The 26,865-nt window shown below is 42.0% G+C and overlaps 1 protein-coding gene across 1 annotated transcript; it reads left to right on the top strand.

Annotated features, from left to right (window-relative positions):
* The first annotated feature begins 246 nt into the window (after positions 1-246).
* On the top strand, positions 247-22,771 carry MIS12 (MIS12 kinetochore complex component). Its single transcript, XM_073615061.1, has 2 exons — positions 247-400; positions 21,875-22,771. The coding sequence occupies exon 2, from the start codon at positions 21,897-21,899 to the stop codon at positions 22,581-22,583; it is 687 nt and encodes a 228-aa protein (XP_073471162.1). The 5' UTR covers positions 247-400; positions 21,875-21,896; the 3' UTR covers positions 22,584-22,771.
* The last annotated feature ends 4,094 nt before the right edge of the window (positions 22,772-26,865 follow it).

Genomic DNA, 26,865 nt, shown 5'->3' with positions numbered 1-26,865 from the left:
GGTGGAGAGCGGTCTTCTCGTTGGCTGGCCGTCTTAAACATGGCGTCCTCGGCTTCAGTTCGGCTACATTGAAGTCTGACTCACGAAGAACACACGCTTTGGTTTGTTAGATTGAACAACAAGGGGCAACATTTAATATGCAGCTCCAGAAATACTTTTCCATCACTTATATACTGGTATGAGTCGGGTTTTTATATTTTGTGGTATAGGAAGTGGCTTTCCCGAATCAAACATGGCGGAAGTTGATGTTCTCTGACGCCCTATTGGTGACGTGTAGTAAAGGCCGTATTGGCTGGAAAGTAGAGGCCGTTGTGGTGTCTTGTTGGTGCCCGGGAGGCTTAGCTGTGTGTGAAGCAGTTGGCGGGACGGATGGTTTTATTTGAGCACTTACCTAGGACAGGTAGGTTGTATTGTATTATGCGCTCAGTGTTTGCTGAACAATGGTTTTGGGACATTTTTTCCAGAATTTCAGCATTAGTGTATGTTTGCTGCAATTGCTTGATTATAGAGGCACACAGTTTAGATGTCATTTTATTCCTTTCATATCTTAAAATCCATTTTACAGATAGACAAATTTAGCCTAAAGTGGAACTTTACCCATAACAACTTCATAAAAAATAATGTTCTTTAGCAAGGAACATACATTCCAGGTTAATAATTATGCTACCGAAATGAGTCTGCTCTGTAAATTGCCTCCAGCATTGCTTCTGTTTCTTGTTTCTGGAGGCTGCCATTTTGCTGAAGCCCAGAGCCCCTGAACAGCAGTAAATAATAAAGCAGAACTAAACCCATTGATTTTTTTTTTTTTCCCGGTTTTAAAAAGCAGTTACATTTTTCCGGAATGCTGGAAATGCATATTGTCACATTTGATTGTGACCTCAACCAAACTGTCAAACCATCAAATGTTTGGTGTCTTCTTAACTCATCACATGTGCAGTACCATGGCAATTGCAGATCAAACAGAAGCAGCTTCCTTGGCTGTAAAAACGAGGAGGGTTTACCCACTTAAAGTGTAAGCTCACCTTTACAGAAAAGTCTGTAAGGTGAACTTACACAGGACCCCCTGCTCCTGCTGACCTTGACCGTGGCAATCTTCCATTCTAAGCCCCAGTATATCCGCATCAGGAGTCCAGGACTTAGAAAGCGCCCTCAGCATCCACACGTCTTCTCCATAGCTGACAGGACAGGCTATGCGGCTGCTAATTGTTGACCAATTAGAATGCTCCAAAACGTCCTTTCTGACAAGGGATGTTTTGGACTTTCAGCTCAGGGGATTTTTAAGCCCTGGACTCCTGGTGCGGATATACTGGAGCTTAGAACAGGAGATTGCCGCCGTCCAGTTCACCTTACAGATTTTTGAAGGTTAACTTGCCCTTTAAGGACCGGGCCTATTTTTCAGATTACTTGGAACCCCCAAACATTATATATATTTTGTTTCAAACACCCTAATGAATAAAATGATGGTCGTTCCAATGCTTTGTCGCACACTTTTTTTGGAGAAAATACACTTGTACACTTTTACTGATGTAAAATAGAAGACAACAGTGAAGTTAGCCCATTTTTTTTTTTTTTCATGTTGTGAAAGATAATGTTACGCCGAGTAAATTGATACTCGACATGTCATGCTTCAAAATTGCGTCTGCTTGTGGAATAGCGACAAACTTTATTTGAACAATTTTTACAGGTTACGTGTTTAGAGTTACAGAGGAGGTCTAGTGCTGGAATTATTGCTCTCGCTCTACTGATCGCGGCGATGCCTCACATGTGTGATTTGAACACCGTTTTCATATGCGGGCGCAAATTATGTATGCTCGGCAGGGCACTTTTTTTTTTTTTTTTTTTTTTACATTGTCCTTTAAAAAAAAAATGTTTTGATCACTTTTTTTCCTATTACAAGGAATGTAAACATCCCTTGTAATAGAAAAAAAGCACGACAGGACCTCTTAAATAGGAGATCTGGGGTCAAAAAGACCTCAGATCTCATATTTACACTAAAATGCAATAATAATACAAAAAAAAAAAAAATCTCCTGCCCTCATCTTTCCCTCACTCAGCATCCAGGCAGTGAGGGGAGCAGACGCAATCGTCTCCACCGCTACCGATGGCTCCTGTAAGCAGCAGAGACGTCCAGAGCATGGCGGGACGGGGGGCTCTCCCGCCCCCGATAAAAGTGATCTTGCGGCGAATCTGCTGCAAAGACCACTTTTATCTAAAAGAGGACCGCTGGCCATTTTTAAAAATACCGGAGTTATGGCAGCTAGCTGCTGCCATAACAACGGTATTTAACATAAAAGTAGCGACATGTAACAGCGGGTGGTCCTTAAATGGTTAATTCCGCTTTAAGCTGAGTTCACACTTATGCAAATTGGATGGGGGTTCCCTCCGCATTCAATTCGCATGACAGGAGAGTGTGACCGGTGTTCTGCCGAAAACTCCAATTCGCCAAAATCTCCAACCACGTCGCCTCCGGTGACTCTCCAGCAGCAATAATTGGAGATTTTGACGAGTTTGCCTGTTTTGACATGACAGCGAATACACTACAGGACACAGCAAGTTGTCTGTTTTGACAGAACAGCGGATGAGGAGGGGAAAAAAGTTGTCGCTAACTTGGAGGCGGCCATGTTATTGGCTAGTATTGGGTGGACTAACAATGTCCATTCGTTATATGCTGTACCGTGGTGTATACGCTGCCGCTGTTCTGTCAAAACAGCCAACTCCTCCAAATCTCCAATTATTGGTGCTGCAAAGTCACGGAAATTGACGTGGTTGGAGTTTTTGGCAGAACACCGGCTCGCACAGAAGCCGGTTCGCTCAGCTCCAGGGCAGCCGCGGTCCACACTTAACCGGTTCCCGACTGGCTCCTGTAGATATACGTCGGCAGAATGGCACGGCTGCGCAAAGTAACGTACCCGTACGTTAATTTGAATTTGCCGCCATGTACGCGCGCGCCTGCCGCGATCTCCGTGAGTCGGGTTGCGGGTCCCACAGACTCGATCGCTGCTGGGATACCCGCGATCGCCTCATGGAGAAGACGAACGGGGAGATGCCGTTGTAAACAGCATCTCCCCGTTCTGCCTAGTGTAAGTGTCACTGATCTCTGCTCCTTGTGATTGGGAGCAGAAATCAGTGTAGTGACACACACAGCCCATCCCCCCTACAGTTAGAAATCACTCCCCTAGGACATACTTAACCCCTCCCCGCCCCCCCCCAGTGGTTAACCCCTTCACTGCCAGTATCATTTACACAGGAATGAGTGCATTTATATAGCACTGATCGTTGTATAAATGACAATAGTCCCAAATATGTGTCAGAAATGTTCGCTGTGTCCGCCATAATGTTGCAGTCCCGATAAAAATCGCTGAACGCCGCCATTACTAGTAAAAAAAAAAAACATTTATAAAAATGCCATTAAACCATCCCCTATTTTGTAAACGCAATAACTTTTGCGCAAACCAATCAAATGCTTATTGCGATTATTTTTTTTTTTTTTTTTTACCAAAAATATGTAGAAGAATATGTATCTGCCTAAACTGAGGGAAAAAAATGGTTTTTTATATATTTTTTGGGGGATATTTATTATAGCAAAAAGTAAAAAATAATGCTTTTTTTTTTTCAAAATTGCCGCTCTTATTTTGTTTATAGCGAAAAAAATAAAAACCGGAGAGGTGATCAAATACCACCAAAAGAAAGATCTTTTTGTGGGAAAAAAAGGACGTCAATTTTGTTTCGGAGCCACGTCGCACGACCGCGCAATTGTCAGTTAAAGCGATGCAGTGCCAAATCGCAAAAAGTGCTTTGGTCAGGAAGGGGGTAAATCCTTCCTGGGCTGAAGTGGTTAAAAAGGGTACTGTGCATCTTTGGTTCTTATTCAGGCAAAAATTCAGACCTGATTAGCACCTGGATCTGTGAACAGGGACACACCGTAACCCATGCTGTGAGTCACAGCCACAGCATATGTGGACGGAGCCTGAAGGCTCTCAGCAGATCGGTCTTTACAAATTCGGCACAGTGCCTAAAAATGGAGAGCAACTGAGCATGTGCAGAGCAGGGTGAGACCGTGTATTACTGGATTTGAAATAGTATAGGCACTTATTTGTAACGTTTTACATGGCTATACCTGCAAATAGGGCCAGCTTGAAGTCATCTAGCAGGACTTCATTTACTGGCTAAAGTTCCACTTATTTTTAATTAAAGGGGTTGTAAACCCTCGTGTTTTTTCACCTTAATGCATCTTATGCAAAAAACAATAGTTACCCCAATTTTTTTGTATAATGCGAAAGATGTTACACAGAGTAAATAGATACCTAACATACCTAACATCTTTAAAATTGCACACGTCCATGGAATGGCAACAAACAACAGTACCTAAAAAATCTTTAAAGTTTTTACAGGGTACCTGTATACAGTTATAGAGCAGGTATAGCGCTAGAATTATTGCTCTCAAGCGGATGTTTGCGGCGATACCTCACAAGTGTGGTGCAAACACATTTGCATATGTGTGCGCAACTTGCGTATGTATTCGCTTCTGTGTGTAAGCACAGAGGGATGGGGCGCTTACAATTTTTTTTTTTTTTTTTGCTTTTTGTTACTTTATTTTTACACTGTCCCTTTTTTTAATTTTTTTTTTATCACTTTTATTCCTATTACAAGGATTTTTTTTTTCTGTTCTTTTGCTGTCAAAAATAAAAAAATTGTTTGCTTCCACCCTGGACCGGAAGTGACCTTATGACATTACTCCGGTCCTCCATAGAGGCGATCAAAGACTATCTCGGGCAATTCGGCAGAAATGGTAAGCCCAAGAGGCACTGGTGAGTTACAGCGGCTCATGAGCTGATCGGAAAGCTCTCAAGAGAAAAGCAGCTGCCGGCTGAAAAAAAATAACAGGGTTATGGCTAATATCTTCCGTCATAATCCTGGTAAACCACTTGTAAACTGCAACGTATATGTACGATAGTTTGTCGCCGTTCCACGAGCATGTGCAATTTTAACCACTTCAGCCCCAGAAGGTTTTATCTCCTTAATGACCAGGCCATTTTTTGCGATACGGCACTGCATCAATTAAACTGACAATTGCGCAGTCGTGTGACGCTGTACCCAAATAAAATTTGTGTCTTTTTTTTCCCCACAAATAGAGCTTTCTTTTGGTGGTATTTCATCACCTCAGCAGTTTTTTTATTTTTTGCGCTATAAACAAAAAAAAAAAAAAGCGACTATTTTGGGGTATTCGGTTACATATTTGTAGTAAAAAAAAAAATCCCAGTATGCGTAAATTGATTGGTTTGCGCAAAGGTTATACCGTCTACAAAAGATGGGAAATTTTTATGGCATTTTTATTTATGTTTTACTAGTAATGACGGCGATCAGCGATTATCAGTCAATTCTTTTTGGCGGGACTGCAACCTTGCGGCGGACAACTCAGACACTTTTCACACATTTTTGAGGACCAGTGATAGTGATCAGTGCTAAAAATATTACTGTACTAAAGACATTGGCAGGGAAGAGGTTAACACCAGGGGCGATCAAAGGGTTAAATGCGTCCCTAGGAGGTGCTTGCTAACTCTGTGGGGGATCCTCTGACTGGGTGAAGACAGAGATCCGTGTTCCTGCAGCGTGCTTCCCCCAGTGGCTATTGCTTGGAAGGACGTACAGGTTTCGTAGATTTCACACAATAGAGCTGACCTGCGACAGTAAATAGGCGGTCGGCAAGTGGTTAAAGCATGACATGTTGCATATCTATTTACTTGGTGTAACATCTTTCATATTATACAAAACAATTAGGGTACATAATATTTTTTTTTTTTTTTTTAATTCAATAAAAAAAAAAATGTTTCCAAAAAAAAAATTGCGTTTGAAAAACCGCTGCGCAAATGCCGTGTGACATAAAAAATTGTGCTGATCGACATTTTATTCCCTAGGGTCTCTGCTAAAAAAAAAAATGTATGTTTGGGGGTTATAAGTGATTTTCTAGGCCTGGTCTTTAAGCGGTTAAAGGGATTGTAAACACTTGCTTTATTTTTTAATAAAAGAAAAAGAAACAAAAAACCTGCCTATACTTACGTGCTTTGTGCAATTCTTTTGCACAGAGGAGCCCCGATTCTCTTCTTCAGAGGTGCCCTGCTGGCACTCCAAGACCCTCCTTCATCAGGTGCCCCCCCCCCCCCCAGAAAGTCGCTTTCCAGGCTCTTTTCTGAGTCCTGCTGCGTCCAATGACAGTGAAACTCGGCCCCGCCCCCCACATCACTGCATTTGATTGACAATGGCTCTTGCTGCTATGGATCTGTCCAATGAGAAGAGAGACAGCGGCTGGAGCCACTGCACTCGTGCACATCGCTGGATCGGATCAGTCTCAGGTAAGAAAAAGGGGATGGGGGAGTAGTCTGAGGTAAGCTGCAGCACAGAAGGTTTTTCACCTTAATGCATTGAATGCCTTAAAGCTGAGTTCCACCCAAAAGTGCTTTAATCACTTGCCGAGCGGCTCCTGTACATATACGTCAGCAGTTTTAAGATGGATAGCTTGGTAACCGCAGAAGCTGCTGCCACAACTGAGGTATCCATCTTTTGAGCCGGCGGTCCTGTTTATGATAATGGTGGTCTCTGCGACAGATTCACCGCAAGATCACCGTTATTGGCGGCGGGAGAGGCGCCACCCCCCTCCTGCCGTTCTCCCGCGCCCTCCGCCGCTTACCATAGCCATCGGCAGTGGCGGAGGCGATTGGGACCTGTCCGTGGCTGGGTATGGAGATGAGTGAGGGAAAGATGGCCCCCACCCGTCTCCATACTGTAGCGGGGCGGAAGCGACGTCAAAATGTCACTTCCGCCCATACGTTTGAAGGGCCATTTTTCTGTTGTCATTTTTTCAAATTACAAACTTTTTTTTTTTATTGCATTTAAGTCCAAATCTGATATCTGAGGTCTTTTTGATCCCAGATCTCATATTTAAGAGGACCTGTCATGCTTTTTTTCTATTACAAGGGATGTTTACATTCCTTGTAATAGGAATAAAAGTGACCCTTTTTTTTTTTAAACGGTGAAAAAAATAAATAAGAAAACAAAATTTTTTTCAAGCACCCCGTCCTGTTGAGCTCGCGCACAGAAGCGAACGCATATGAAAACAGTGGTCAAACCACACATGTGAGGTATCGCCGCGATCAGTAGAGTGAGAGCAATAATTCTAGCCCTAGACCTCCTCTGTAACTTAAAACATGCAACCTGTAGAATTTTTTAAACGTCACCTATGGAGATTTTTAAGGGTAAAAATTTGACGCCATTCCACGAGCGGGCGCAATTTTGAAACGGGACATGTTGGGTATCAATTTACTTGGTGTAACATTATCTTTTATAATATAAAAAAAAATGGGCTAAGTTGGGGCTAATCTTATTCTTTTATTCAAAAAAGTGAATTTTTTCCAAAAAAAAGTGCGCTTGTAAGACTGCTGCGCAAATACGGTGTGACAAAAAGTATTGCAACTACGCCATTTTATTCTGTAGGGTTTTAGAAAAAAAATTATAATATTTGGGGGTTCTAAGTAATTTTCTAGCAAAAAAACTTGTTTTTAACTGTAACTTGTAAACACCAAGTCTGAAAAAGAGGCTTGGTCTTTAAGTGGTTAATATACACAGGATAGCAAAAGTTCAGCTGAGCATGCCTCAATCCAAACACTTCCTCAAAATTTCCTTAAAATCCAGACAGCGATCGCATATACGCAGTAGCGTATGTCAGGGACAGACATGTACACGCGCTACTGCACATATGCGATCGCTGTCTGGATTTTAAGGAAATTTTGAGGAAGTGTTTGGATTGAGGCATGCTCTCAGCTTGAACTTTTGCTATCCTGTATATATACACAGCTACTAATAAACTGCAAAGAGGAGACAGTACTATGTGGAGTCTTTTGTCTCTATATCAGGAATTTTCAAACTATGGCTCTCCAGCTGTTGCGGAATTACACATCCCATGAGGTATTGTAAAACTCTGACATTTACATACATGACTAGGCATGATGGGTATTGTAGTTCCTGAACAACTGGAGGGCCATAGTTTGAAGACCCCTGCTCTATATACTCCGGATCATAGATCCAACAAAGCGCTTTGTGACCTCCCTGAATAAGGGGGGGTCGCTGTCTTTCTGGTAAGCCTTCATTTTATTTGTCGTGATGGGTATCACGCTGCCAAGCATTTGATCATCATTTTCAATACACCCCATGGGACTCCTGATGAAAATGCTCTTTAAGTGATTGTAAAGGTAAAAATGTTTTAAAGATAAACATGTTTATACTTATTTGCTCTGTGCAATGGAATTGCTCAGAGTGGCCGTGAACCTCCTCTTCTCTAGTACCCTGCTGGCAATCCTGTCCCCTCCTCTCTGTCCAGTGCTCCAATTGGAAGCCGCTTTCCATGGTGGCATTCGTAGTGCATGCTCGCTCCCGAGCCCTGCTGCTGCGTCCATTGACACAGACTCTGCCTGCTCCCTCGTCACTGGCTTTGATTGACAGCAGCGGGAGCTGGAGATAATGGCTTTGGGTGCCCCAGCAAAGCCAGCGAGACCCAGAAGTGAGGGGAGAGAAGAGCTGCAGATGTGTACAGCAGTGGATTGAATGAGGGCTCAGGAAGGTTAAAAAGGTGAGGGGGATGCTGATGCCTAAACCTTTTTTACTTTAATGCAAGGAATGCATTAAAAGGAGAAGTATAGCCAAAGCTTCTTTGGCTGTACTTCTTCTGTGGATTACAGGAGTGCAATTCTTTCTGCACACCTGTGACCCATTTTCAGCACACAGTGGGCTGAAGTCCACTCTCAGCTGACATCACAGAGCTGGTCCAAGCTCAGGCAAGATTGCGATCATGGAGTCGGGATCTGCCCACATGCCTGGACTGGCCCCTTGCTCCGCGAGCTGCTGAGAGCATGAGCCAGCTGCCCTCGCCCACTCCACAGCTCAGCACTCCAGTGAGCGAGGAAGGGGCAGAACAAAGACCAAGTCACCAGCATTCTGCTCGGGGAGAGCTGTGAGAACTTAAGCGATCTGCGGTATCTCTTGGCTTTCAGTCTTAGAGCCAGCAGGGGACAGATGCAGCATCGGTAAGTATGAATCTAAAAATAAATAAGGTCCACACTTCTCCTTTTTAAGGTAAAAAATGTTATGGCTTTAGAACCACTTTTGTTTCCCACGAATCCTTCCAGAAGGATGATGACATCATGGCAAGCAAAGGGTAAGGTAAATGATGATGATTTTTGAAGGGAGAGGGGACCCATACATTGTATTGCAAGGTCCACTAATACTTGCACCAGGGGGTTTCTCTATTGAATTTTACTTATGCGCTGACTTCTACTTTAAACAGGAGTTCCACTGGTTGTTAAGTTTATTAACCACTTCAGCCCCGGAAGGTTTTACCCCCTTAATAAACAGAGCACTTTTTTGCTATAAACAAAAAAGAGCGACAATTTTGAAAAAAAAAAAACTATATATTTTTACTTTTTGCTATAGTAAATATCCCACATTTATTTTTTTAAAAACAAATTTCTTCATCAGTTTAGGCTGATGTATATTCTTCTACATATTTTTGGTAAAAAAAAAAATCGCAATAAGTGTATATTGATTGGTTTGCACAAAAATTATAACGTCTGCAAAATAGGGAATAGATTTATGGCATTTTTATTATAATATTATTTTTTTAACTAGTAATGGCGGTGATCTGCGTTTTTTTGGTTTGTTTGTTTTTTTTTAATCAGGACTGCGACATTGCGGTGGACAGATCGGACACTTTTGACACTTTTTTGGGACCAGTAATAGTTATACAGAAATCAGAGCTAAAAATAGGCACTGATTACTGTATAATTGTCAGGGAAGGGTTGTTAACACTAGGGGGCAATCAAGGGGTTAACTGTGTTCCCTTAGAGGGTGTCTAACTGTGGGGGGGCTTACTGGGACATGACCGAGATCACTGTTCCCAACCACTCGGAACAGTAGATCCCTGTCATGTCACCTGTCAGAATGAGGAAATGCCTTGTTTACATAGGCATTTCCCGTTCTGCCTGTGTAAAAGTCAATCGCGGGCCGCCGGAGGACATAGAGACCTCCCTACCCGCGGGCACGCTCCCGCAACTGAGCCTGTGAGAGCCGCTGTACAGCTACGGCAATTCGTGCAGGAGAGCCATTGTGCTGCCGTCAAACGACGGCGGCTGGTCTTAAAGCGGTTAAGTCAGCAGCTACAAAAAATATAGCTACTGACTTTTAATAAACAGACACTCACCTGTCCTAGGGTCCAGCGATGCGGCTGCCCGATGCCTCGCTCCACTCCACAGCACAAGAGTTGTAAGTGACAGCTTTCAACTTTAAAAAATGACGTGCCAGTTGTGGCATTTCAGGGAGTGAGGAGTACTGAAAGCAGAAGTTCCACCTTTGGGTGGAACTCCGCTTTAAGGCCTCACACTTGTGGCTGCCAAATGCTTACATGTATATAGCACACTTGTCAAACATGTATGCCATGCTGTGCTTGTCCAAGCAAAGAGTTCCAGCTGGGGAAGATATTTAGATTAACTAAAGATTTAGATTAATGTTTTGCAGCATCAACACATTTTCTTAGTCATATGGGAAAAAAATAAACTTTTTTGTGGCTGCACAGCAGCAACTATGAGATTAAAAACACCATGTATCTTTTTTGTTTTTCTCTCCAGTTGTCAGCATTGGGTACATTGATGCCAGCATGTTGTCTGCAGTGAACATAAATTGCTTGTCACAAATAGCCTTTCTTGTACACAGTGTATCTATTTGACTGCCAAGGACAAATGTTATGGCTGTTAACAGGTTAATAGCTGTAGTAATCAGCAGGCTGTTCTGCATAAAGTAGACGTGATATGGGTAACTTAGTAAAGCTACCTGATCATTCTACATCTCAAAATTTGGGGCTGCAGACCCCACTTAAGCCTCGTACACCCGGACCGAATATCGGCTAGTTTAACAGAAACCGGCCAACATTTAACCCGTGTATACAGCAGCCTGTCCGACAGAAGCCGGCTGATCGGCATCCGATCAGTGCTCGCAGCCAATGGCTCAGCGGGGAGATCACTGTACTACATTGCATAGTTGATACAGCAAGCTCCTCAATTTCTTTATTTTTTTTGTCCGTTCAGCTCCCTGGGCTTAAAGTGGCAGTAAACCCAATTCATGAAATCTGACCTAGGCACAAATATGTAGTGTTTACTTGACTCTCTCCAAAGCACTAAGTCCTGGGTCTTTCTGCTGGTCTGTTCCTCTGTTATCAGCATGATAACTTCTGACACACGGAGATAAAAGCAGCTGAAAATTTGTTTCAGGGAGGGTGCTATAATATAAATAGATAAGCAGAGATCTTGTCTATTCACAGCACAGCTCTGCATGTATCTTCGTTCCTCTGCTTATGTGGGGGGGGGGGGGGGTTGCCTTTCCTCTAATCAGCGCTCTCACAGTGTATACCCAGACTCCACACCAAGTGCTAGAACAAAAAACAATTTCTAACGTGGTCTTCACTTTCTAAAGAATATAGAAGGCTGAAGACAGCCGATATACATGTAAAACTTGTGTAGGGAGAATTTTCATCTGAGGCTGTTCACTTCACTGGGTATATGTGAGGGTTTCCATCCACTTTAAGTGCAGAGGAAGCATTAGAGGTCTAATAGATCCCTACTTGTCCATGGACCTCTCATTCTCTTGCATTACTGCATAGGGTCTTGTTAGCCCTCTTGTGATAGGAATAAAGTTAAGCGGTGAAAAAATTTAGTTTTTTTCATATGTGCTGCATAGAGAAAGCGGAATAGTAAGCCATCATTTACAGTTAACCCAAACTATCGAACTGCAAAGAAATTGAAGCTTGTTGCTGTTTCAAAGATGCACACACTTTTGAGACCTGACATATTTGATATTTTATCAACACAATTTTACTCTTTACTATTTTACAAAAAAAGTGGACTATGTTGTGTTTTGTATGCAGTAAAATTGATTTATAGGTCGTGTACAATTTTCAATTACCATCTTTTTATTCCATGGGTCTGCTGCTTTCAGAAAATTATTAAAAAAAGTAACTTCACCTTTTCAGACGATGTTTCATGTTGCACCCATATACTGTATGGGCTGTAACATGAAACATGCACAGTCCCTCACCCACTTGCCAAACGCCTCCTGTAGATATACGTCGGCAGAATGGCACGGCTGCGCAAAGTAACGTACCTGAACGTTACTTTGAATTTGCTGCCGTGCGCGTGCCTGCCGCAAGCTCCGTGATCTGGGTCACGGGTCCCGCGGACTCGATCACCGCGGGGATACCCACGATCGCCTTACGGAGAGGACGAACGGGGAGATGCCGATGTAAACAGCATCTCTTTGTTCTGCCTAATGACAGCTGGGACTGGCCTTTCAACCCAGAGAAGCCTGCCGGACTGGAGGATCAGGTAAGTATAACTCCCAATTCCAAAAAAGTTGCAAATCTCTTAACCCCATATTTTATTTATAATAAACAACTATAAAATGTTTCAACTGAGAAAATGCAGCATAAAAAAAAAAAAAGCAACTTTGAAGTTGATGGCCGCAACTTATTTCAAAGTTGGGACAGGATAACAAAAAGCTGCCAAAGTCGTATGACTGCCACTGCATATTGAGCTGTTGACATAGGCTATAAATCCCTCCTGGCCACCTCCTTTCCCCTTCTCCTCCCTTTATCCTTCCACTTATTTTTCTGACCTCTTTATCATCTGTTCTCCCCCTCTTGCTTTATTCTTTCTCTTGCTAGTGCTCATGTGAATCATTATTTCCATCTTACGTTGCGATATTTGAGGTGTATCATTTTGTTTCCTAACTAACTTTGTAAAAAAAAAAAATGGAAATTTCCTATAGTACTTTTGCACTACTTGCATATATACAATTATTTTCTGGATACATGTTTATACAAATCCTGTATTGCCTTTCTTTAAAGCGGAGTTCCACCCAAAAATGGAACTTCTGTGTTTCGGATTCCTCCCCCCCTCCGGTTTCACATTTGGCACCTTTTAGGGGGGAGCAGATACCTGTATAATCCAGGTATTTGCTCCCACTTCCGGGCATAAATCACTGCAGGCTCCGCGGTGATGTACGCCATGTCCGGCCCCTCCTCCCCCCAACCCCCCATGGCTTTTGTCTGGGCACCCCCCCCCCCCCCCAGAAGACAGCAGGGACCAGTGAGGATGTGCCGCGTGACTCGCGCATGCGCAGTAGGGAACCAGGCTGCGAGGCCGCAAGGCTTCACTTACTAATTCCCTTACCAAAGATGGCGGCGCCTCCAGCCGAGGGACAGATCGGCTTCGTGTGAGGACATCGCGTGCGCCCTGGACAGGTAAGTGTCCATATTTTAAAAGTCAGCAGCTGCAGTATTTGTAGTTGCTGACTTTAAAAAAAAATTTTGGTGGAACTCCGCTTTAACCACTTCAGCCCCGGAAGGTTTCACCCCCCTTCATGACAGACCATTTTTTGCAATACGGCACTGCGTTACTTTAACTGACAATTGCGAGTTCATGCAATGCTGTACCCAAATAACATTTATGTCCTTTTTTACCACAAATAGAGCTTTCTTTTGTTGGTATTTAATCACCTCTGCGGGTTTTTATTTCTTTTTTGCGCTATAAAAAAAAGACTGACCATTTAAAAAAACAAAAACTTTTTTTACTTTCTGCTATAAAACATATCCAATGAAGAATGTAAAAACTCAAATTTCTTCATCATTTTAGACCAATATGTACTCTGCTACATGTTTTTGTTAAAATCCCAATAAGCGTATATTGATTGGTTTGCGCAAAATTATCGCATATACAAACTATGGGGCATTTTTATTTTTTACTAGTAATGGCGGCGATCAGTGTTTTTTTTTTTTTTTTTTTTTTCAAAGGAGAGTGATTTCTAACTGTGTGAGGGATTGCTTAACAAGAGGAAAACGGAGATCCGTGTTTCTGCTTAGCAGAAACATAAGCGCTCCATTTTCCTCTCTGACAGAATGGCGATCTGCCTTGTTTACATAGGTAGACCAATGTTCTGCCTCTCCTGTCAATGATCGGCGGGTCCAGGCTGACATCGTGTCTGGTGGACCCACTGATTGGCTCCTGCTGTGTCCAATCACAGTGGGAGCAGGTCACCAGTGGTGCACGCACACCCCAGACCCAGAAGAAGAGACAATGTGCAGGTGTGTTTCTTGCAGCCGGGCCGCCCTGCCGCAGTAAGTGGGCAGTTCAGAAGCGGTTAAAGTATTACTAAACTGCCAAAAAAAAAAAAAGGTTTAAGTCATAATGTACTATAATGCACCGCATATTATGACAGACTTACCTGCACACAGAGCCCTCCCACGCAGTGCTGTCACTGCTCCCTGGTGCTTCCATCTTCACCCGGTCTTCTTTCCAGGTTTGCAGGCACCAGCTGTATGAATGGCCGGGATGGCAATGACGTCACTCCCTGGAATGCGCGTGGGAGCTTCGGCACAGAGCTCTGAAGGCATGGGTATGCCGTCCCTTTGGAGCGCATGCGCCGGTGACATCACCGGCTCCATCCCATGTGAATATCTTCTAAACAGTGCAAGTTTAAGAGATATTCACTGTACATAGAGGTAAGCCTTACCTGTAGATACAAGTTCAAAAGTGGACTTTGTTTTCACTTGATCTTCATAAGATTTACACCCCCCCTTAATGACCAGGTAATTTTAGCGATTCGGCACTGTTATTTTAACTGACAATTGCGCAGTCATGCGACACTGTACCCAGATACAATTTATGTCCTTTTTTTTTTTTTTCTACAAATAGAGCTTTCTTTTGGTGGTATTTGATTTTTTTTTTGCGCTATAAACAAAATATATATAATTTTTTACTTTCTGCTATAAAACATATGCAATAAAATAAAAAAAAAAAAATCTAATTTCTTCATAAATTTAGGCCAATATGTATTCTGCTACATATTTTTGGTAAAAACAAATCCCAATAAGCATATATTGATTGGTTTGCGCTAAAGTTTTAGCGCCTACAAACTATGGGATGTATGTATTTTTTTATTTATTTATTTTTTTTACTAATAATGGCGACAATCAGCGACTTATAGCGGCACTGCGATAATATGGCGGACAATTTGGACACTGACACTTTTAACACTTTTTGGAGACCAGTGACATTTTTACAGTGCTAAAAAATATGCACTGTCGCTGTACTAATGGCACTGGCTGGGAAGGGGTTAACATCAGGGGCGATCAAAAGGTTAAACGTGTGCCTAGCTAGTGTCTGTGCACTGTGAGGGAGGTTCTTTTACTGGGGAAGGCATGGATCCATGTTCCTGCACAGGATCCATGCCTTTCCTACAGACAGCACGGCAATCTGCCTTGTTTACATAAGTAGACTGCTGTTTTGCCTGTGTACTGAATGATTGGTGGGGGCCAGTAGACATAGAGTCCGCGGTACCCCATGCTGGGTTCCTGGTGTGTGGTGCCGCCCTGTAGCAGTAAAACTGCTATGGGTCTGGCCTGAACTGGTTATTAACTTTTAACTACTTGCCTACTGGGCACTTTTACTCCCTTCCTGATCATGCCAATTTTTCATCTTTCAGCACTGTCCTACTTTGAATGACAATTGCTCCGTCATGTAACACTGTACCCATATGAATTTTTATCATTTCTTTCACACAAATAGAGCTTTCTTTTGGTGATATTTGATCATCACTGTTTTTTTTTATTTTTTGCTAAACAAACAATATATTTTATATAGTTTTGCAAACAGGTAATTTTTCTCCTTCACTGATGTGCGCTGATGAGGCATCACTGGTGGGCACTGTTGGGAATGCACTGATAATCAGTGCCCATGTCCCTTTTAAGCCAGTTATTGGCTGACTTTTTCGCTCCTCGCACGTGTTGAAAGAAAAGCCAATAACTGGCTTGTGTTTACTTCCGTGATCAGCTGTCATTGGACACAACTGATCATGTGGTAAAGGGCCACTGTAATTGGCGCTTTACCCCGATTTGTGATCAGTCCAAAGAACTCCATGGTCACAGAGCACGCGAGCAGCATAATCACCAGGGGACATACATGTATGCCCTCCCATCAAATGAAGCCCATGCCATAGCCATCTTTGGGCTTTAGTGTGGGCAGGAAAGTGGTTAATAAAGAATTGAGCACGAAAAAAAGAAAACTGGTATCTGGCCGCAAAAGCGGTATACACCATCATGCTTGGGTAATCCGCCTTTAAAAAAATATGAAGGCTGTCATCCATGATGCCTTTTTTTTTTTTTTAACTGGTTCCCGACCGACTCACGTACTTTTGCTGCCGCACCGCTGCCCGAAACCCCGTACGGGTCCCCTTTAAGAGCCACCAGAGGGCGTGCGCGGTGGGGTAAGCGATGCACGTGGCCGGTGTGCATGAGAGCGTACACACACAAATCCCTGTTCTGTCAGGGGAGAGGAGACATATTGTTTGTTCCTACTAAGTAAGAACAACAATATGTCTCCTCCCCAGTCAGTCACATCTCCTCACAGTTAGAACACATCTAGGGAACACACATTTAACCCCTTGATTGCCCCCTAGTGTTAAACCCCTTCCCTACCAGTGACATTTACACAGTAATCGGTGCATATTTATAGCACTGATCGCTGTATAAATGTCAATGGTCCCAAAAATGTGTCAAAAGTGTCCGATCTGTCCATCGCAGTACTGCTAAAAATCACAGATCACTGCCATTACTAGTAAAAAAAAAAAAAAAAAAATAATGAAAATGCCATTTTCTTCCCATAGTTTGTAGACACTATAACTTTTGTGCAAACCAATCAATATACGCTTATTGCTGAGAAAAAACATATACATATATAATTTTGTTTGGGTACAGCATTGCATGACTGCGCAATTGTCAGTAACAATTACGCAGTGCCAAATTGTAAAAAGTGCTCTGGTCAGGAAGGGGGTAAAATCTTTCGGGGCTGAAGTGGTTAAAGTTCATTAGCTTGTGCGTGGTGGTGGTGTGCTTTTATTATTATTTTATTTTTTTTATTTTATTAAAGTTTGCAATATACCAAATATACATAACCTAGTAGAAGAGGGGGGAAAAACACAACCTACAGGATTTGCAGCATGTAATGAATTTGATACAACAGGATCACCAACCAATGTACTCTGCAGCTACCAGTTTATACATTTTGCTATGTGTTCATCAATCATCTGCATACCTGTTCTCTTGTGACTCAAACTACTGAAGGTAAGGCCTCATGTACACTGGACGTTTTTATAGCTTCTGTTTTTGGCTTCAGGCATTTTTTTTTATAGGCTAACTAACCGGCTGTAATAAACCCTTTATTAAAACTTTCTGTTGAGATGTTGTGTAGATGATACACATCCGTCTTCTACTGCAAAATACAGCACTAAAGCTGGCTTTACACTGGTTGGTAAATGTTTGAACGAATGGGTGTACTAACATTCATACGAAAATTCTTTGTGCATTCCATGACTGGACGAATGTTGAAAAGTGCCTTTAATATTTTGCTTTCAACATTCCATTTTTAAATGAATGAAATTTCCCAAATGAAAACCACATACAGTGTTAGAAATTTGTTTCAAGAATAAAAATGTCATCCTGCTCCTTCATTTTCTTTCACAGTAATGAGAAAATGTGAATGTCGATTTTGACCCCACTAATGATTAGAAAAAAAAAACATTATAAGAAAATTGCTCTGATGGGAAATTAAAGCGGCTGTTAAGTCACTGATCACTATTACTGTTGTCCTCTCTGTTACAGCAAGATATAAAGTGTTTGTGTTTTTATAAAAATAATTAGGCAGCTTTTGGAGGCCAGGCGCAATGTTATGATGTCACGCCTCCGCATTTGAAAACATGGCGTTTCCTCGGCTTTTTTCTTTTTTTTTTTTTTTTTTTGTTTATTTTTTTTATTTCAGGCTTCCCATCCTTAAAGCGAGCTCTGGGGACTTATAGACCCCAGATCTTGCTGTAAAGAGGACCTGTCATGCCCTATTCCTATTACTAGGGATGTTTACATTCCTTGTAATAATGAATAAAAGTGATTTAAAAAAAAAAAAAAATAAAGTGTCAAAATAGAAAAATAAAAGTAAAATAAACAATTATAAAAATACACTTAAAGTGCCCTCATTCCCGCGTGTCCTGGCTCACAGAAGCGAATGTATATGTAGGTTGCATCCACTTATGTAAACGATGTTCAAACCACATGGAGGTATCGCCGCGAACGTTAGAGCGATAATTCTAGCGCTAGACCTCCTCTGTAACGCTAAATGGGTAACCTGTAAAAAATTTTAAAAAATGAAAGCGTCGCCTATGTGGATTTTTAAGTACTGAAGTTGTGCACAATTTTAAAGTATGACCTGTTGGGTATCTATTTACTTGGCGTAACATTGTCGCTAACATTAAGCAAAATAATTGGGCTAACTTTAGTGGTTTTTTTTTTTTTTTTATATGCATGAAACTGTTTTTTTCCCCAAAATTTGAAAAGTTGCTGTGCAAATATCGTGCAAGATAAAAATTTTATTGCACGGGGTCTCTGCCAAAAAACATATGTTTTGGGGTTCTGAGTAATTTCTAGCAAAAAAATTATATATATATATATATATATATATATATATATATATATATATATATATATATATATATATATATATATATATATATATATAATTTTTATTTTTTTATTTTTTTTTTTTTACATGTAGGAGAAGGGTCAGAACTGGCCTGGGTGGCAAGTGGTTAAATAAAGAATATAAAAAAAGCAAGAAAACAAACATTCCTAAAACCAACATTTTCTAACAAATGTCTACTAATGTATAGCCAGCTTTACATAATGGTCATTCTAAATAGGTCTGATGTAGTGGATCAAATTTGCACTAGGTGGCAGCAAATCCCAACATTTTTTTTTGCTATTAGCAATGTTATTTAATAGCTTAGTCTTCTAAAAAATAAAGCATTTACAAAGTCTTGACGTTATGGGCAAAGTCTAGTAGCATAAATGCACATAAAGTTGTATTTTGTGGAGGTTAATGTAACCTGTAAGTTAACCACTTCCACAGCCCCGTAAGATTTTACCCCCTTCCTGACCAGAGCACCTTTTTTTACAATTTGGCACTGCATCGCTTTAACTGACAATTGCGTGGTCATGCAATGCTGTACCCAAACGAAATTTGCGTCCTTTTTCCCCCACAAATAGAGCTTTATTTTGGTGGTATTTGATCACCTCGGCGGTTTTTATTTTTTGCGCTATACACAAAAAAAGAACGATAATTTTGAAAAACAATATCTTTTACTTTTTGCTATAATATCCCCCCAATTTTTTTTTTAAACAAGTTTCTTTAGCAGTTTAGGCCAATATATATTCTTCTACATATTTTTGATAAAAAAATTAAATTATTATTATACAGGATTTATATAGCGCCAACAGTTTACGCAGCGCTTTACAATAAAAATCACAATAAGCATATATTGATTGGTTTGTGCAAAATTTATAGCATCTACAAACTGTGGGAAAGATTTATGGCATTTTTATTATTTACTTTTTACTAGTAATGTCGGTGATCTGCAATGTTTAGCGGTATTGCAACGGACAGATCGGACACTTTTGACACATTTTTGGGACCATTGACATTTTATACTGCGATCAGTGCTATAAATATGCACTGATTACTGTGTAAATGTCACTGGTAGGCAAGGGGTTAACACTAGGGGGCGATCAAGGGGTTAAATGTGTGTTCTAACTGTATGGGGATAGGACTGACTGAGGGAGGAGACATATAGTGGTTGTTCCTACTTAGTAGGAACAACTACTATGTCTCCTCCTCCCCTCACAGAACAGGGATTTGTGTGTTTACACACACAAATCCCCATGCTGACGCTCGTGCCCTCTGGCGGCTCTAAGAGAGGAGGGCGTACCCATATGGGGTTTTGCCCAGGAGAGCCATTGTGCCGCAGTATATCTGCATGAGCCGGTCGGGAACTGGTTAAATAAACTTTCCCTCAGTCCTTCTCTGGAAGTGCTGCAGGGAAATATTCTTTATGCCTGCACTTGGCTCTGCTTTGCATTATATGAGTTGAATTAATTGGGTCCCTATACATTGTAGGCATTATCACTTTTTTTTTTTTAAAGGGACTGCCAAAGCCATAAGATACAGGAAGTTTGAAAATGTCTCTGCAGTACAATGCAGGGTAAGGTGTGTCACCAACATACGCCATAATTCCCAGATGAAGTATTTATTGTAAATGCATCACAAAAAAATGCAGCTTTTCAGGGCCCTTAGAATGTTCCTTTTTATGAAGGTGGTCTTCCTGATGCCACCGATGGTGTGTTTTTTTTTTTTTTTTTTTTTTTTGGTGTGATGTTATTACAATAAATACTTCTGATGTGAATTCTGCCGGTGTGCTGGTGATGTACCGTTTGCATTGCTCTGCTCACGACTGTACCACCTATGGCTGTTACTGCACCCACCTTATCAGAAGGTCTATATGCTGTATGGTTTCCACTGAGCTAGAGTTTGCTTTCAGATTTCTCTGCTGTGTTTTAAAGGACATATAATACAATAGAGGTGTAATTTTACAGATTATAGTTGCCACCCAAAACATTGCAGAGGTAGAGAGTATCGCATAAAGTGCTGTACGCTCTTTTTTATTGTTATTTTTCTCTCTTTCCGTGTGCATTATTTATTACCTAGAGGCTCACACATTGGTTACATATCGTTATTCAGAGTACAGTGAATGTGGCCATTCCATTTCAGACAAAGTGATGTATGGGAGGAGTGTACACCACAAAGATCGTGTTAAAGCGGAACTTCACCCAAAAGAGGAAGTTCCGCTCTTCCTCCTCCCCCTTTTTCCTTCACATTTGGCATATTATTTTTTTGATTGGGGGGGGGGGGTCCCTTATTTCGACAGGTACCCACTCTCCCTCTTCCAGTCAGGTCACTGCCAGTTTCCTTTAGTCAAGATGCCTGCACCTGAAGCAGATTGAAGAATCGGCTCGGGTGAGGACATCACTGGTTCCAGGGGCAGGTAAGTGTCCTTATATTTAAAGTCAGCAGCTACAGTATTTGTAGCTGCTGACTTTTCTTTTATTGGGGGGAGACTAGAGTTCCTCTTTAAGCTTGTAAATGTAGAACATTTGAGGAGAGGAGGGGTAGTCACCAACACGTGTGTATATTTTCAGATCTGGAATGTTATGGAATGGGAAATAAAGAAAAAGGTGTGTAAGGGGTCAGAAAGAGAGGGTGGGGAGGAAAATGGTAAGGCAGGGGTTCCTCTGTGTCCTAACTCTGACTGCAGCCCCCATCCCTACTGAAACTCAGGAAATCATTGTGGGGAAGTAGGGCACAGGGGCCACATATTCAGATGTAGAAGTGAATTTGGTCCAATTAGAATAAAGTTCACTAGAATCTGTCATGAGTGCTTTTGCTGGAGGTGATGAGGTCCTCCATTTATTTGATTTCAGAAATGGTTGTGTATCTAAAGCTTTTTTCCCCTGCCACTGGGGAGATTGTCCTAGTGACTGCCACTGGCAATGTGAGTGAGGGGAAAATCTAGAATAAACAGTTGTAACCCAATGGGACACGGGTGGCAGAACATAAAACCTGACTTTTTTATCATCCCCCTACTTTATCCAACTGCTGTCAACCCTCTTGATGCAATATAGAGCTTGGTCACCTGTGCATAACTTGGTGAATTCATATTAAATATGTTCCCATTGTAAGAAAAAAACAGGACATTTTTTTTTTTTCACGTATGTAGTGGAGGTAGCATCTGCGCATTTACAATGCATTATTATTATTATTATTATTATTATTATACTATACTATAAGCCTTTGTTTTATGTATAACGTTTGCAAAGTAATAACATTATCTTCTTTGTTTACAGGTCTCCTTTGAAAAGTTCAACCATGTCTGTTATTCCAATGTGCTATGAAACACAGTATTTTGGGTTCACACCACAGACCTGCATACTTCGACTTTACATTTCATTTCAAGATTACTTATTTGACATGCTGCTGGTTGTGGAAAGTGTCATCCTGAAAAAACTAGAGAAATTTCCAAACTCTGGGATAAATCGCTTTGAGGTTCGGGAAAGCACAGAAAAATATCTGTCCCTCATTAATGAACGCTTCAATTACCTATTTCAGAAAATGGAAAACTGTCTTTTAAGACTGGTACTTAATATTCCCAGAAATATTCTGCTACGTGAAGATGAGGTACATGGAAACTACTCTTACAGTAAAAACCAGTATGATGTGCTCCAGAATGAAGTACAGACATTGCACAGGCAGTACAAAGAAGAAAAGCGTGTTACTCAATCCCTTTTAGCTGAACTGGAGGAACAGAAAGCTGTGCAGGCAGAATTGGAAAAGATACTGTCTTGGTTTGATGGACTGGACAAAATTTGCCGAGAACATGGGATCATAGATCTGATGGAGAGCTTTGCATTCATGGCTCAAACATCAAAGAAACTGCAAGTCTCTGTAAAAGAAATAGATGACAAGCATAAAAAACTTGCACTTGATATGACTTCCAGGACTCCTGTACAACGAAGAACACAAAGATCTAGCCAAGGAAAACTTACATTATACTGAGTTATGCTATCTACATTATGCCATTGTCATACTGATAGATAGAAAGAATGAAATGTAGTGTAATTGTAAAAATTGTATTATAACTGACTTCTGGGAAACTTGACGTCAAAATTTGCATTGAGTTTCAAATGGATTCCTAAAAATACTCCTAGTCACGTTTGTATTTTAAATAAAAAAGATACCCCTGATTTTAGGTTTTGTATGCTTTGTCACTATTTTCCGTGTGTGTGATTCTTCAAACTAATAAACTGCTGGTAATTTGTGGTCGGCCTCAGATGCAGCCAGTAAATACACTATCCCAAGTGTTACAATCAAAAGAGAGCCAGCAATTCCCAAACTACCCAAGTAGAAACTATGCGGTAAACCTCTTTACAATCCAATCTAGCCTCTGTAGTGTCTTTACTTCTCAAAGGAAGATTATCTCATGATTGCAGCACTCTCCTTCTTCCCACTACAATATCAAACAGAGTGCAGATATACAGTGGATATAAACGGACTACACACCCCTGTTAAAATGTCGGGTTTCTGTGGTGTAAAAAAATGAGACAAAGATAAACCATTTCAGAACATTTTACACCTTTTTAAAGGAGTTGTAAAGGCAGAAGGTTTTTTATCTTCATGCATTCTATGCATGAAGATAAAAAAACTGTGTGTAGCAGCCTCCCCAGCACCCCCCAATTACTTACTTGAGCCCTCTCTCTCTCTCCAGCAATGTCCATGAGTGTCTAAGCTGTCCGGGAGACTCCACCTGATTGGCTGAGACACAGCAGCAGCGCCACTGGCTCACGTGGCTGTCAATCAGGGTAGAGAGGGGGCAGGCCAGGCCGGGGCTCCGTGTCTGAATGGATACACGGAGCTCTGACTCAACTTGGGTGCCCCCATAGAGGACTACTGGCTGAGGGGGCACTGGATAGGAGGGAGGGGTCAGGAGCAGCAAAGAGGGACCTCAAGAGTTGAGTTGCATCTTGATATAGCGTGGTCATTTACCCCACAGGGTCCTGACATGCTTACAAACACACATACACATGCTAGGGCCAATTTATAGACAGGATCTGATTAACCTAGATGGAGGAAGAAGAAGAAAACCGAAGGAAGACCAGAAGAGGATGGAAGAAGAAGCGGGGAAAGAAGAAGACATTAATAAAAGAATTGTCAAAAAACGGCTATTGTCTTTAACATTTTTGACACTTTTTTTTTTTGTGAAATGGTAGGCGTACTTGTACCCCATTACCAATTCACACAGGGGGGCCGGGATCTGGGGGTCCCCTTGTTAAAGGAGGCTTCCAGATTCCGATAAGCCCCCCGCCCGCATACCCCCACAACCACCGGGCAAGGGTTGTGGGGGATGAGGCCCTTGTCCCCATCAACATGGGTCACGGTGCTTTGGGGGCCTACCCCAAAGCACCCTCCTCATGTTGAGGGCATGTGGCCTGGTATGGTTCAAGGGGGGGGGGTACTCTCTCGCCCCCCCCCCTTTTCCTGCGGCGTGCTTGGATAAGGATCTGGTATGGATTTTTTTGAGGGGACCCCCACGCCATTTTATTTTTAATTCTGGCGCAGGGTTCCCCTTAATATGCATACCAGACCTGAAGGGCCTGGTATGGAATTTGGGGGGACCCCCATGCAATTTTTTTTTTTTTTTTTTTTTTAATTTTGGTTTGGGGTTTCCCTTAATATTCATACCAGACCCAAAGGGCCTGGTAATGGACTGTGGGGGAATCCCATGCCGTTTTTTTTTTTCAATGACTTTCATGTGTATTGCCGGGACCGACAATTTATTATAGCTGCGAGTACTTTTAAATGACTTTTTTTCCTTTAGAAATGTCATTTTTCTCTCAGACTGTTCTAAACACGGGAAACATGCGCCACTTTACAGGCATACTATAGACACCCCCCAGGTACGAAATTTAAAGGAATATTTCACTTTTATTGTTTCACTTTAAGCATTATTAAAATCACTGTTCCCGAAAAAACGGCCGTTTTTAAAACTTTTTTTGCATTGATACATGTCCCCTGGGGCAGGACCCAGGTCCCCAAACACTTTTTATGACAATAACTTGCATATTAACCTTTTAAAATTAGCACTTTTGATTTCTCCCATAGATATTTAAAGGGTGTTCCGCGGCTTTCAAATTTGCCGCGAACACCCCAAATTGTTCGCTATTCGGCGAACGGGAGAACAGCCAATGTTCGAGTCGAACTCAAGTTCGACCCGGACATAAAGCTCATCCCTAGTGACCTATAAACTGTACAACAGTTGGACAACAAACTGAAATCTTTTAGGTGGAGGGAAGCAAAAATAAAATATGGTTTCTTAAGTGTGCACACCCTTAAACTAATATTTTGTTAAAGCATCTTTTGATTTTATTACAGCACTCAGTCTTTTTGGGTATGAGTCTATCAGCATGACACATCTTGACTTGGCAATATGCCCACTCTTCTTTGCAAAAACACTCCAAATCTGTCAAATTGTGAGGGCATCTCCAGTGCACAGCCCTCTTCAGATCACCCCAAAGATTTTCAATTGGATTCAGGTCTGGGCTCTGGATGGGCCATTCCAAAACTTTAATCATCTTCTGGTGAAGCCATTCCTTTGTTCATTTGGATGTATGCTTTGGGTCATTGTCATGCTGAAAGATGAAGTTCCTCTTCATGTTCAGCTTTCTAGCAGAAGCCTGAAGGTTTTGTGTCATTATTGACTGGAATTTGTAACTGTTCACAATTCCCTCTACCTTGACTAAGGCCCCTGTTCCAGCTGAAGAAAAACAGCCCTAAAGCATGATGCTGTTACCACCATGCTTCTGTGGGTATGGTGTTCTTTTCATGATGTGCAGTTTTGTTTTTGCGCCAAACATATATCTTTTGGTTTCATCAGATCATAACACATTTTCCCACATGCTTTTGGAAGACTTCAGATGTGTTTTTGCTAAATTTAGCCAGGCTTGGATGTTTTTCTTAAGAAAAAGCATCTGTCTTGCTGCTCTACCCCATAGCCCAGACATACGAAGAATAGGGGAGATTGTTGTCACATGTACCACACAGCCAGTACTTTCCAGATATTTCTGCAGCTCCTTTAATGTTGCTGTAGGCCTCTTGGCAGCCTCCCTGACCAGTTTTCTTCTCGTCTTTTCATCAATTTTGGAGGGACGTCCAGTTCTTGGTAATGTCACTGTTGTGCCATATTTTCCCCACTTGATGATGACTGTCTTCACTGTGTTCCATGGTATATCTAATGCTTTGGAAATTCTTTTGTACCCTTCTCCTGACATACCTTTCAACAAGGAGATCCCTCTGATGCTTTGGAAGCTCTCTGCAGTCCTTGGCTTTTGCTGTTGGATGCGACTAAGAAAATGTCAGGAAAGACCTACTAGAACAGCTGAATTTTTATTTGAGGTTAATCAGAGGCACTTTAAATGTGTGTACTGACTCCTATTTAACATGAATTTGAATGTGCTTGCTTAATTCTGAACACCGCTACAATCCCAGTTATAAGAGGGTGCACACTTATGCAATCACATAATTTTAGTTTTCTCTAGTCATCTTCCTGGACGGAACACCTGAGAGATGACTGATCCACCTGACAGGAAACACAATCAACACGAGGTTAAAAGGCCCCTCCCTTCCCCCTGCAACTCAGTCTTTGATTGTGTTTCCCGGCAGCAAAACGTTTGTTATTTTTGTCAGACCTGAAGTCGGTAGCGGACGGCCCCCCTCTTGGAGCTGGACGCCAAAGCCAGGAAGGGCTGCAGGTCCAGCCAGGGCTCAGTCCCTTCTCAGGGGGCCCCCAATGGCCGGGAGCACTCCCCAGCAAGGAGCATCCCGGGCACAGAGGGGTATCCTGGAGCTCCTGTGGGCACATACCTCCTCCCTTGCCTTCCACGCTGACCAGGTGCATGGGGGCTGAAGAAGCCGAAGGGTCAGCTGGAGTCCAGGCCACTGGAGGGGCGGAGGGCGTCTGTTTTCCGCAATTGCCGCTCCACGTGGAACGCTGGAAACACTCCTGGGATAGGAGTGAGCGTTTTGACCAGGTGGAGCAAGATGGTGCCGCTTCCGGGTGGCATCACTTCCGTTTCCGGTCTGTGCCAAAATGGCGGATCCGGAGACACTAGAGGCCAAAACGCTTGGGACTCCAGCAAAATGGCACCCATTGGTGGCGTCCTGGCCATAAGAGTCTGGTGGAGCCAGGCGGAGGTCCCACAGGCCCCTCTCACCTTGTGGATCCTCACAGCAGGGCTCCTTGGAATGGAACCAACGGGGACCAGGAATAGAAAGCGAGAAGGAC

Source organism: Aquarana catesbeiana, linkage group LG02 (genome assembly GCF_042186555.1).
Source record: "Aquarana catesbeiana isolate 2022-GZ linkage group LG02, ASM4218655v1, whole genome shotgun sequence".
Classification (NCBI taxonomy): domain Eukaryota; kingdom Metazoa; phylum Chordata; class Amphibia; order Anura; family Ranidae; genus Aquarana; species Aquarana catesbeiana.
Note: the sequence above shows the minus strand (reverse complement) of the source record. Positions and strands in the feature narration are given on the sequence as shown.

Coding starts and splice junctions, on each gene's coding strand:
- MIS12 (XM_073615061.1), top strand. CDS start 21,897: ATGTCTGTTATTCCAATGTGCTATGAAACACAGTATTTTGGGTTCACA.